The following is a 14,150-nucleotide window of genomic DNA, read 5'->3' as shown; positions in this document are numbered from 1 at the left end:
GTGCATAAAATCTCATAAATCAAATTTTATGGTATTTTGGTATTTTGGGCATGAAGGGGTTAATATCTAAAAATGCCCTAATCTAATCAAAATACATTGTACATATCCACTGTACTGTATAAGCACTGTAGAAAGCATATTTGATGCATTCAGATTAACCCTTAGGCACATTGCGGTCACTACAGTGGATAGTTTAAAAGACAGTTTAAAAGTCATTTTCTCCTAAATACAATGGTTTCTATGGTGGAATTGCATATCAGCTGTTAAGAGTGCTCTCTGCTGCTCCCCTACATTGAGGTTTATGCAGAGACCATCAGTTCTTGTTGCTGAAAACATATTAATACTAGTAGAATGACATGGTAATACCAGTCCTGTATCCTGAAAGAAGTATGGAGACTCACAGAAATATTCATGCCCTAAGAAGTGTAAAAACACATAAGAAAAAAAATCTGTACTCAGGCTTTCATAATTCAAGCATGAAAGTGATAAGTATTTTGCATTAAATACCATAAAGCTCTATTTTGGTTGGATTTTTAGTGTTTCAGGCATTAAGGGGTTAATATCTAAAAATGCTCAAGGGATATCACTCAGCACCTTCTTGAATTCTTAAGAGGTGACCGCAAGTATCAGCTGAGAAAAAAACTTTTACCGATGCAATAAGGTTCACCACCTAGCTCGCCGGACTAATACACAGGCAGTTCACTTAAATGCCATAAAAACTGAAAAACAATAGAAAACAATACAGATAAGAACATTAAATTCTGTAAATAACAGAATTATTTACATCTAAACTCTATACTTATATTCATATAAATACACATACACACACAGACACACTCAGACCATGTACATATTCAAAACCCTGAGCTGCAGTATACAATCAAGATGTAGAATAACTACCTTGAGAGTGACTTGACAGGATGACGGAATATGGAACTTAAACGGAGCTTCATATAGAAATATTTGGTGCATACAAACATACAAAATTATCTTTTCTCCGTATATTACTTGACATTCTTATCTGTTCAACACTGCAACTGTATAACAACAAACACAATTCGCGGTGAATCTACATCTCACTTCCTGGTTTAGCTGCAATGCATTATGGTAAATGCAGTCTCTTAGCAGTTTTTTTTTCTTAAATTTATGAATGTGTGAATGTATGTATGGACTGTGAGCTGCGAGATACCTAAATTTCCCAATGGGATCAATAAAGTATATATCTATCTATCTATCTCAGTGCATCAATAGCAACTGTAGTGCAAATATCAAACATAAATATCAAATCTTTTTTACTCTTTTTAAACTGTAAATAATAATACCTTTTTAGCAGCTTTCAATCAGTCAACTATGCAATGAATTAAACTAAATTATTAACACTGCAGCTTATTAAGTTACAACACAAGATGCAGATGTGGCTGTGACTCCACTGGCTGTTGCTAAGCCTTACTGCCTGTGGACAGAAGCTGCCCTGCTTTACCCTGCTGTTTCATCACAAAGTGGCTGCTGTGAAAAAGGTCCACTGTTGAAAATGCTGTCAGACTATAACCAGTGACTTCATGCTGTTGGTCCATCTGACCTCCCATCTTCATGGTTTGGTTCACCATTGTTTAGTTGATTTAGTTCTGTTTGATGTCCTGTAAAAACACAAACACACCAACAGCTGTAAATGTATAGCAGCTCCTCCACTTTGCATGAACTCCTTCAAAACACAACAGGAAAGTGCACACACAGACTGGGAGTCACACTGCCACGATGCTCCTCATGAAGCCCATACTGAACAAGGCCACTTCTGTGCTGACTGCCAGCAAGCACTGACACAAACTCAAGTTTAACTGACTGAACATGAAGAAAACAATGCAGAATAAGGTGCTAATAATGAAGCCAGGGTTCAGTGTTGATATTTTTTTGCCACTGGCAAGGACCAGTGCATCTGCAAGCTACTGGCCCTAAGACAATTTTTACTGGCCCAGCTTCCAAAAGCTGTTATTATCAGTATTATTATCAGCTTTTATTTATTCATTTGATTTGTTTATTGCAGGGTTGCATAGACACTGAGTGGCTTATGTCTGAATTTGTATGAATTCTGGTTTCACTCTATGTATATTTGAGTATATCTGATGAGGAAGTGAAGACAGCATAAGACCACTCCTGCACACGTCTGGTCTGCCAGTGATTCATTTTGTTTCTGCTGTAAAGGCTTGTTAACAGCTCCAGTGGAGGTGGCAGAATAAATGTAAATGATATACTGTAACAATAACATACATGACAGAAAAGCATATGTGATATATAATGTGAGAAAATAAAATTAAAAAAAATAGCGATTGCTATTCCCCACATTTTAAGTATTTAAATCTGCATTTACACTGTCATAAAAGCCATGGAGACTAGCCTTCTTCTGCATCATCTGATATAGAACAACATTTGATAAAGTTTGATGCAGGTGCTAAACTTTGAGCTGCAGACAGGAGAAAAGAGCAGTTGTCATTTTCATTTCAAGGACAAGAGGGACAGTTGGTAACACCTGCCTGCTCACTAATTCAAAACAGCTAATTGGTGTGTGGCTTCTGTTTGTGAATCTAACAACTTTGTTACTGACAGTTGATTCAGTGGCTGAGGGAAAATGGGCTGTAGTTGTGGAAAAGAAAAGTGCACAATAAGGTGCTAATAACTGGTTTGTAGTAACTCAAAATGAGCCAGTAAGATAATATGTATGTTAACAAGTGACTGATGAATAGTTAATGTCTTCCCTAATCTAAATTGCTGCTGTGAATTCTAATCATACACATATGCCAAAATGATAATTATTAAAAAAAAAAATAAAAAGAAAAAATACTTGTGAATTACAAATATCAACATATTAAAAACGAGCAAGCTGTCATTTAAAGTTTTAAATGCATCGACATAACTATAACTGGTACTGCTTTTATTGAAAGGAATGTTTTTTAATAATTATTTATTTTGTATTGATTGTGTTTCCACCTGCTGATCTTTTCCATGTCCTGTTTTTTTTATTTTTCCCCAGAGACAGAGACCAAGGCAGGTGAAAAACTCATGTCAACATGTTTTTATTTCAGTGGTTTTGTAGGAAACACTTACCTGTTTCACTGGCATTTCTGCTACGTATTAAAAAGATCTTTCCTGATATAACAGCTGAAATGAAGCACAAGCACAGAGTGGAAATATTGCATTAATGCATGTTGTCTTGTCTGCCTATAGGCGCAGACACACGCACGCACGCACGCACGCACGCACGCACGCACGCACGCACGCACACACACACACACACACACACACACACACACACACACACACACACACACACACACACACAATGAACACCAGGATAGTGTAACTTCATGCACCTTGCATATGAGTTCATTAGGAACTTGGAACAAATGGAAAGCAGGTTACTTAAAGCATATCAAATAAAAATACTCACCAAAACCCAGAAAAAAACCCAGAGAAACTACAGTCATCACCACAGTCACCACACCAAGGTAAAGCAGAAGTTTATCTGTTTAAAAAACAAAGGCTTAGTCAGTGCTAACAATGTGTTAGTCTTCCTTCACAGTCAAGCCACAGTTCACAAACCAGATTACCACTGGAAAATATATCAATAGCAACAAACTTGTGTTTGCAGTAAAACACTGCCATAGATTTAATGCATTCTTCAATTTCTGAAAACAATGCTGATGCATCACATCACTCTACATAAAAGAAACAGGATGTCAATATCTTAAATAACATGGGAGATACAGTCATTTTAACACATACCTACAATAGGCGAGAATGTAAAATCTGAATGAATGTTCTCTTTACTTTGTAGTGACTCTGTCATGGATTGTCATACCAATATATATGAGGGCTTGTTGGAAAGGTGTAGTTCGGCTGAATCCAGCAATACCAATTGTGTAAGAATAGCTTCTATACTCATGGAGCTATGTCACTAAAGTTAAAGGGGTCCCATACGCAGTCCATAAATAATTATGTGGTGTTCACAAATTCACAGTTACTGCTAAGAAAATTGACTTGGATTGAATAAAATTCAATGGAAAATTGCCGATCTAAAATGTTAATACATTATGATACATTGTTATGAAACCCTTTTTATACATTAATACATTAATTAATACACACTTCCATACCAGTGTATCTTAATACATTAAGATACATTGGTATGGAACCCGTTAAGATCTAGGGGACGTAACATACATACATTTCATAAATACAAAGATCCAACTGAATCAGTATTAAGTAAAAATAGAACACACTGTTATGCCCAACCATACCATGCAGCCAAAAATGTGCCAGGGACCAGAAGCAAACCAGAGGCAAGTGTTTAAGGAGCAAAAAGTGATACAACAAACATATCCTTATCACTCATCCTCATTATCATCTGTAACAACATGGCTCACATTTGGGCAGTCAGGCACAGAGCAAGAGCAAAACTCAGTGCAGGTCAAGCCCACTGAAAGACATTGGCATTTGCTGGTATTACTGCACTTTCCGTCCTTACAGCATAGAAGGGTGATGTCCCGGACTTCTTTAGGTGCAGGTCTTTTCAGGAACATCACAGGTTCAATAGACCCATCTTCTCTAAGCCACCACCCTCTACCAACTGGGTTCCAGAGATGAGGCTTAGCCACATGGCTGTGACACCACACTGTGGTCTAGTACAAGGCTCTGGACACGTGTTGCTGGAAGGCATCTTCTGTTGGGGGTAGATGTGCAGCTGATGAATCCGTAGTAGATGCTAGTGTGTACCTCAGCTCGTCCAAAGTGACGCAAGGATGGCTATCCTCCCTTTTCTGTTGGCCATAAAGTAGGAGGGCATACTTTCTTGTCACAGGAATAGCCTCCTCCAGGCTTTCAGAAAGTCCAAAATTGTCCATCTCTTTTAAGTCACTCAGGTGGGTCTTGAGTCTGTTAAATGCAGTAGCCTACCCAATTCTGTATAAGCTGCTTGTAGTATCACAACCTGTGAGGGCATGGCATGCAGGTAGACACTGCTGCACCAAGCTTTTTCGCGAAAGAACTGACTGGGACAAACCTCTCCCTTTGACCATGTCCAGAGTGCATGAACACCATCGAGGATCCAAACATTCCTTTGCTGGAATAGACAACCAAAACCAGTACATCTGTATCATCACATCTGATGATGACCCGAGAATGTGACTGTGCAAGATGTATTGCATAGAATCTGGTGTCAGCCTCCTCCTGGTCACTATACAAATGTCAACACCTGACTTGCTGACCACCTTGACCTCCTCCCCATTTTCAAAGCCACCTGCTAAAATGTGCTCTCTGAAAAGATCCTCTTGAGCCCTGTCCTGCTTGTTGCTTACAAAGTTGCATAGAGCAGACTTGTTATCACTGACCTTAAGGTATTTCCTGTAGTTAGGAACACTGGCTTTGCCTGTGATGATATGTGTAGATTGGCTTGCTTGGATGGTCAATGATGTATGCAGATGAGGCAGCAACATTAGGAAACTGCTGTGTCTCTTCAACTACAGAAAGATGTTGCGCAGCGGCAGGTGTTGTGCAGAACATACCGTGCTACCGTTGCTACTTCACAGGATAACACTACGAACTTGTTCCAGCACTTAAAAAATACCACAAAACCATATATGACAGTTGTCTGGCCAAAATGCCGAGCACCAGTGCACCTGGCAAGCCAAATACCTCAAGACAGGGATCACTGACCGAAATGTTTGAAAGTGTCACCCCGTGAAGTAGCAACGGTAGCACGGCATGTTCTGCAGCACAACACCTCCCGCTGCGCAACTTCTTTTTTGAAACCAAAATAATTCCATACCACCGACGTGCTGTTCCTCTTCGAGACTAAAGTCTCACTTGTGTCAGTTTCTGACTGCTCCATTGAGCCAGAGGCCATTGCGCAACAGGTTAAAGGGCAAGATGAAAAGTTGGTGCGGCTGAGAGCTCCACTCCCTGTATCTCGCGTCTCGTGAGCAACTTATAATCGTGCAAGTTGCGGTTAGGAAATCGCGTTTCATCATATCGCGATATTATCGCAAATGCAATTAATCGTTCAGCTCTAGTAAAGACCACGCTCTACAAATTACAGAAGAAAAGAGAAACCCAACAGATTCCCTCCTGAGCATGCTCTTGGAGAAACAGATCCAGATACGAGAGCAGCTGATGATGTACAAATTCATCAAGCCTTTCTGATGCTGCATGAAGGACCTTGTCTCTGGTACTTTGACCTGTACCAGTTACAATGGCTGTCAGATGTTCTGGTCTTGTACTAGCCTTCCCACATATGAAACAATCTCTCCATATGTTGAATGATGTTGTATCAACCTTACTTAGTCTTCTTGATGAGGTGGGTGCAGGCATGCTGCAGGGTGCAGGCATGCTCTCACTCAACATTTGCAACTTGTTGCTCACTGATTTTGGTCTTACTGCAGGAGTTTGCTCTACATGATACATGGTAAGATACCTTTGTTTTGAAGGAAAGTATGTCATCTGGAGACAGGGTTTTATGAACAGCATCATCTCCCTGTTGAGCAAGTATACACTGCAGGCCTTCTGCTGTGGACTTTTTGGCATATGGATCTTGTTTCTTTCCTTTTTCTAAATAATTAATGATTAATGATTAAATGCCACAGATGATGCAAAGATTTGGATCCAATGTGTGTACATCACTCTCTATTCTGGTAAAATTGGAAAAAAGGAAACACATCATGTACACTATTTGTTGTTAGCAGTAAGAAATAAGGTAATTGTAGCTTGCTCAATGTGTTAATTACTGGGTTAATTGTTTAGCTAAGCTAAACCAGCTATACTTCAAGTAAGCCAGGTCATTTTCTAGCTAACTACTTTAATTAAAATAAGTTATATGTGGCTATGTGGCTACTTGGCTACTTGATTTGGCAGGGTAATTCTCAGCCATTTCACATTCCATAATATTTGCAATGATTTCCCTGTCAGGTTTTGAAGAAACCCATGTAGGCAATAACACAGAGGCAGGCGGGCCCAAATACCTAATGATAAGTGATATCAACTCTACAGACTTGATTGACTTGCTATTATGAGGATAACATTAAGCATAAATTAGCTGCAGCTTGGATTCCCTCAGCCAGGTGAGCTAAATCATTAATCATTAGTACAAGGATACAAGGAAGTTTATTGGTCATTATACAACAGGTTGTATAATGAAATTAAAATGTGGTTCCCTCTTGATTGATTAATTTAGTAGTAATCATCCTGTCTCTGCACTATTGATGAAAATGTATTTAATATACAATATATTTTGTGAATATTTTATCAATTTCACATTTTCTCTAGTTTGGGACATTTCATACATTTAAGAGATTTTTATTCAAGTGCATTTATCACTATTTTTCACCCCTTATAATAATACTAATGGTTGTGATACTGTAGATTTTATTAGGACTGTTTCATTGTTTTTCGTTTGGGACACCTTATACGTTTAGTGACATAGCTCCATAAGTATACAAGCTATTCTTACACAATTGGTATTGCTGGATTCAGCCGAACTACACCTTTCCAGCAAGCCCTCATATGTATTGGTATGACAATCCATGACAGAGTCACTACAAAGTAAAGAGAACATTCATTCAGATTTTACATTCTCGCCTATTGTAGGTATGTGTTAAAATGACTGTATCTCCCATGTTATTTAAGATATTGACATCCTGTTTCTTCTTTTATGTAGAGTGATGTCCTGGCCTCAAACACGCCAAGTTTTAGACCTCTCACACATTCTATTGTGAATCTACATGAGTTTATATGCCTCAACCCTCACACGGCTAGGCTTTATTTTTAGTTTGGGGGTGTATGACAATATATATCATTTTCACCACTTTTGCAGTAAAATATTTTTATCCAAGAATCCATTTCAAGTATGGGAGACCTTAGAGATGAGGAAAAACAGTGTTGGGTTTGGTTCTGCGTCTGGTAGGGGTATCTTGAAAACTAAAGCACTTTTTGGCTGTTTGTCACAGCACTATAATGACAACCTGGAGGTGCTGTTTGAAGCTGAAGGTGTGGTGATGAATGCAGGAGTGTGCTCAGTCGCTTTGTAGCATTGTCAGTATCATGTTGATGACCGCTCACGTGTGCGTGTGTGTGTGTGTGTGTGTGTGTGTGTGTGTGTGTGTGTGTGTGTGTGTGTGTATAAGTCCGAAAATGTATCACGAGGAACTATGTCTTGACATCAGACAACCCAGACTCATTTGCGAGTGGCTCAACACACAAACACGTTGCCATAGTGAATTCAAATTCCACAGAGAGGGAGAGAAATCCGTGTATCATTCGTTCGTTCTATTTTCAATTGCCAATCAAAAATTAAAAAATGAAAAAGTGACTGGGTATTTTGTTATTTGTTTTTTTAATCTAACACCAAAATCCAAAATATGCCTGGTTTTTCATAGTTCAATTTTAGGCTCGGATCAAAAATACGAAATGGAAAAACGGGAATCAGGACTGAATTTGATTTTATTATTTAATTGGTCCGGTTTACGTGACCCAGAAGTTTGGTAATGAGCGGTAGCTCACAGCAGATCACAGCAGCCAGGTGCATTCAGTCCCGCCACCCTGATCACCACCACCATGGATAGTTATTAGGTGTTGTTTCGAGGACCAAAGCGTGTGACTCTAAAAGAAGAGGACATGACAACCGAAAAAATCAGCTCAAGTGCTCCTGCTTGCCATCGACATCACGTACACAACTCCCAGCTCTCACACACAGCCAATAGCTTTGTATACAATATTTCTCCCCCGACTGGCTCTGTCCAATTCAACCGGGAGTTCCACAACCACACGCTGTGGACTGGACAATCAAATGACAAGACTTCTCCGCATCGTTCCCGATTTCACGCTGAGCGGATCCGCTGACAAATAGCTTGGACGCACTGGCTCCATTTGAATCCTTTAAGCGTCAAAGTCGCAAAATTGCGACAAGCAAGAGACGTGGTGGCGAAGCAGTGGTAGTAGTGCTGAGCGTAGCGAGAGCCGAGCAGAGCGAAAGAGTGTTTTTTCATTTACTCACAATGCCGAGAGGTCGGTGTACCGTCGACGAAGTACTTCGTCAGGTACTTGCTGACTTCGATTCCGAGGAGGAAGACATGCAGTGCCACAGGAAGTCCTTGCCTTCCTGTGGCATTGGTTATTACCAGCGCTTGGGAGGAAATTCCATCCATTCCTGCTGGAAAGTATTTCAACTTTCAGTGGCTCAGAGGACTTCTGTACTCCCCTGTACTCTGCCAGACTAACACCGTGACTGGGCCAAACAACAACAGGTAAGTGATGATGTCGTGACTCGATCTCTGCCGGAAGCTCCTCCAGAAAGCCCTAAACTTTACTCCAAACGACTTGAACCGTATATTGTCACTGCCATTTAATAAAGGTTTTGATGTCAGCTTTAGATCTGCTGCCCTTTCGAGGGACTTCTGGACACCATTTGAAAATGCCAAAACCCAGTTTGATGCTTTCATAGTTGAGAAACTGACTGACAGTGCTTCTGAAACAGTTATTGTCAGAATGTTCAATGAGACGGTGAATGCAGAGGACATTTGCCTGCCTGTGGCTGGGTAGATATTGCACGGTTCAAGGCCAGGCTACCAAAGTGAGAGATGAGGATGGCGTTTGGAACTGTGCTTGGAGGGTCCCCATGCGGCCTGCCGTTTTTAAAAGCGCTACAGAGAGTGGGAGGAGATGTGCATGTGACCAAATGAGGTGAGGAGAGGCCCCCGCCTATATAGGCTCTGTCTGATCTCAGAGATGAGGTCATCACTGAATACTGAGAGCTGATTGGTCAGAAGGCTGTGACATCAACCTCTGCATACAAAATTGCACATCCAAGGAACCACACATGATAGCAGAGGAGCTCATATTTCCCACAGCTCTAGATGTCATGTCAACTATGACTGAAGAGACAAGCGCTGCAAAACTGAATGCTGTCCCCGTCTAATGACAACATTGCAAGGTTATATGGGACATTTCAACTGGCCTGGGAGATCAACTCATAGAAAAACTGAGACTAGTTTTGCCTTACAAATGCTGCTGTCAGCAATAAAGACTGCTTATTGCTTATATTCGCTTTGTCACATCACAGTCACTAAGTGAGGATTTGCTGTTTTGCAAGTATGTCACAAAAAGAGCAACTTATTTTTGTTCTTTTGCATAAGTTGCACTTCATGCTTTCAGAAGAGATGCAGTGGAAAACAGGCTCACTGCAGCCACTGATACTGTGATGATACTGAGCTCTCACAAAATGACTTGCTCATCTTTGTTGCCAAAAGTCTGTTTGTTGTTTTCCTTAGCACAGACTGAACTTGTTGTTATTGTTGTTGTTCTAAAAAGGTTATTGCACATTTCATTCTATTGTTATCTGAGAAATCACAGTTTTGTAGACTTTAAATTGAAGTTGTGTTTTATTACCACAGCAGATTACTGAGAAAAAGTGAAAAGAATAGTCATGATCTTTACGTTTTTACAATAAAAGGTAAACTTGACCCATTTTGTGCTAATTTTGTGCTAATTTTGTGTGTGTGTGTGTGTGTGTGTGTGTGTGTGTGTGTGTGTGTGTGTGTGTGTGTGTCTGTGTGTCTGTGTGCGTGTGCGCGTGCGCGTGTGCGTGTGCGTGCGTGTGTGTGTGTGTGTGTGAGTGGTGGGGGTACTGCTTCAGGGGCTGAAACTTTCAGACATGTTGCACTTCTGGCCACATCCAATCAGTGACCTCACATCGCTGTAGCACTTGAGTTCAAACAGGAATGTTTTCTGGAGCTGCAAAGTTACTAATTACAGCTCCACTGCTTACTGTGGATGAGGAAAGTCTTTGAGTAAAGCCACTAATTTCAGCACTTTAACTGCCACAAGTTCAAAACCTAAAACTAAATACTTCCATAAAATATCTTGATCCACTCCCTCTTCATTTTCCTTTGGATAAAATGATTGTGTTTCTACCTGCTGATCTTTTCCATGTCCTTGTTAGTTTTTCCCCAGAGACAAAGACCAAGGCAGGTGAAAAACTCATGTTAACATGTTTTTATTTCAATGTTTCTGTGTGAAACACTTACCTATTTCACTGGCAAATCCACCACGTAATGAAAAGATCTTTCCTGATATAACAGCTGAAATGAAGCACAACCACACAGTGGAAATATTTCATTAATGCATGTTGTCATGTCCTTGTTTGTCTGCCTGCAGCGTCACATACACACACACACACACACACACACACACACACACACACACACACACACACACACACACACACACACACACACACACACACACACAATGAACACCAGGAAAGTGTAAATCTCCATAACCTTGCATTTGTGTTGATTAGGGTCTTGGAACAAATGGAAAGCAGGTTACTTACAACAAATCAAATAAAAATACTCACCAAAACCCAGAAAACAACCCAGAGAAAGTACAGTCATCACCACAGCCAGCACACCACGGTAAAGCAGACGTGTACCTGTTTAAAAACAAAGGCTTAGTCAGTGCTAAAAACATGTTAGTCTTCCTTCAAAGTCAAGCCACAGTTCACAAACCAGATTACCACTTGAAAATATATCAGTAGCAAGACCAAGGCAGGTGAAAAACTCATCTTAACATGTTTTTGTTTCAGTGCTTTTGTGGGAAACACTTACCTGATTCACTGACACATGCTTTTATAAAAACTGAAATGAAGCACAAGCACACAGTGGAAATATTTCATTAATGCATGTTGGCATGTTTTAGCTTGTCTGCCTGTAGGCACGCACGCACGCACGCACGCACGCTGGCACGCGCGCACACACACACACAGGAAAGTGTAACTCTTCATAAATTTGCATATTTCTGGAATAGGAAAATGGAACAAATGGAAAGCAGGTTACTTACAACAAATCAAATGAAAATACTCACCATAACCCAGAAAACACAACAGTGGAACTACAGTCATCACCCCAACCAGCACACCAAGGGAAAGCAGAAGCGTGCCTGTTTAATAACAAAGGCTTAGTCAGTGCTAAAATGTGTTAGTCTTCCTTCAAAGTCAAGCCACAGTTCACAAACCAGATTACCACTGGAAAATATATCAATAGCAACAAACTTGTGTTTGCAGTACAACACTGTGCCATAGATTTAATGCATTCTTCAATTTGTGAAAACAATGCATAACATTCAAATGACCTTACCTATGAACCAAATCAAGTTTTGCTTTTCAACACTCAAATAATACACAATATTACAGTAAAACAGTAACATTACATAAATTATGATTTATAGTTAAAATGAATTAATCACATATGAAAATGACTCTGCAGGTCAAAATTCAATAAATAGGAACTCTGACCTTCACATACATGCGATTCTTTTCATTCTTTACTGTTTTAAATGCACAGAAAAGCAACACAACTATTACTGGTACTGCTTTTACTGCAAGGAATTCTTTTTAAAAAATGATTTACTTGTGTTTTTTCCAATGTCATTGAAGACATGGGGCATTCAAAACAGGTTTTCATCTCTTTGTGTAAGGTCTATATCTCTGTTTTCCCAGAGAGCATCACCTTTGTCTCTTTGCCGTCTTAAACTGAAGGTCATCTGTTCCATGCACTGAATGTTTTTAATTATATCTTTCCATTGACTGACAGTTGGAGGTTCCCTACGAAGCCAATGTTTTGTTATGGCCTTTTTACTTGCCACCATGAAGACTTTTAAAAGATATCTGTCATTTTTAGGTCATTCTGAGTCCAGGCTCCCTACATAAGAAGATTCCTTTTCTTTCTCAATCAATAAATCCTCTGTCATTCACAGCTGGATTAAAATCTGGGTCATACTCTGGCCATGTTAGTATTTGTATTTCTTTTTGTATGTTGAGTTGTTTCACTAAACAGGACCAGAGAACAGTAGAAAATCTAACCCACTGACTCTGGATGATATCATTTTTAGTGGTTAATAGATATCCTAGCAAACTCTGTAAAGGTCAGTCTAACAATGAGAACTCGATGATTTTCCATTTTGCAAAGTATTCCTGATTGCACCAGAGCAACAGTGGTTTTAGCTGTGCTGCTAAACAATGACCTTTAAGGATTGGTAAGCCCATCCCACCACTATCCTTCAGGAACTATTAAGTTTTCTATCTTACTCTAGGGGGTTTACCGTTCCAAATAAATCTAGATAATACCTTATCACATTCTTTAAATTGATTATCAGAAACATGAATAGGTAAGGACTGAAAAAGATACAGTAATCTGGGTAAAGAATTTGTTTTTATTGTCATCAATCTGTTGCCAAGGTCCAGAGGCAATAAGGCCCATCTATCTCAATCCTGTTTTGTCTTTGTGTTGATGTGTTGATCATTTTCATTGTACAGTTGGGACATGTCTTTGCTTTGTTTTATACCCAGATGTTTTATAGATGTTGAGTCCCATCTAAACATTAATCTACTTTCAAGATCTTGTGTTGGTGTAAAATTAAACACTAATGTTTGCCTTTTGTCAATATTAATGGTATACCCTGATATTTTTCTACACATACCCTACCAGTCAAAAGTTTGGACACACCTTCTCATTCAATGTTTTTTCTTTATTTTTACTACTTTCTACATTGTAGATACATACTTAAGACATCAAATATATGAAGCAAGATATATGGAATTATGTAGCAAAGAAAAATTGTTAAATAACTCTAAATATGTTTTATATTTTAGATTCCTCAAAGTAGCCACCCTTTGCTTTGTTGACAGCGCTGCAAACCCTTGGCCTTCTCTCAGTGAGCTTCATGATGTAGTCATCTGAAATGGTTTTCACTTCACAGGTGTGCCTTGTCAGGGTTAATTAGTGGAATTTCTTGCCTTCTTAATGGGGTTGGGACCATCAGTTGTGTTGTACAGAAGTCAGGTTGCAGCTATAACAGCCCTTTTTGACAACTGTTAGAATTTATATTATGGCAAGAACCCATCAGCTAAATAAAGAGAAACGACAGTCCATCATTACTTTAAGAAATGAAGGTCAGTCAGTCCGGAAAATTGCCAAAACTTTGAATGTGTCCCCAAGTGCGGTCGCAAAAACCATCAAGTGCTATGACGAAACTGGCTCACATGAGGACGGCCCCAGGAAAGGAAGACCAAGAGTCACCTCTGCTTCTGAGGACAAGTTCATCCAAGTCAC

General features: G+C 39.6%; 1 protein-coding gene across 1 annotated transcript in view; it reads right to left on the bottom strand.

The window, feature by feature from the left end:
* Positions 1-425: 425 nt before the first annotated feature.
* Positions 426-14,150, bottom strand: part of LOC115370443 (uncharacterized) — a 57,923-nt gene continuing 44,198 nt past the window's right edge. Inside the window, exons 12-18 of the mRNA XM_030067465.1 lie at positions 11,905-11,979; positions 11,649-11,678; positions 11,399-11,473; positions 11,067-11,120; positions 3,443-3,517; positions 3,100-3,153; positions 426-1,637 (exon numbers count right to left, since the gene is read on the bottom strand). Coding sequence (XP_029923325.1) covers positions 1,558-1,637; positions 3,100-3,153; positions 3,443-3,517; positions 11,067-11,120; positions 11,399-11,473; positions 11,649-11,678; positions 11,905-11,979 — 443 coding nt within the window. The 3' untranslated portion in view covers positions 426-1,557. The remainder of the gene's footprint in view (positions 1,638-3,099; positions 3,154-3,442; positions 3,518-11,066; positions 11,121-11,398; positions 11,474-11,648; positions 11,679-11,904; positions 11,980-14,150) is intronic.

The sequence above is a fragment of the Myripristis murdjan genome, chromosome 13 (genome assembly GCF_902150065.1).
Source record: "Myripristis murdjan chromosome 13, fMyrMur1.1, whole genome shotgun sequence".
Lineage (NCBI taxonomy): Eukaryota > Metazoa > Chordata > Actinopteri > Holocentriformes > Holocentridae > Myripristis > Myripristis murdjan.
Note: the sequence above shows the minus strand (reverse complement) of the source record. Positions and strands in the feature narration are given on the sequence as shown.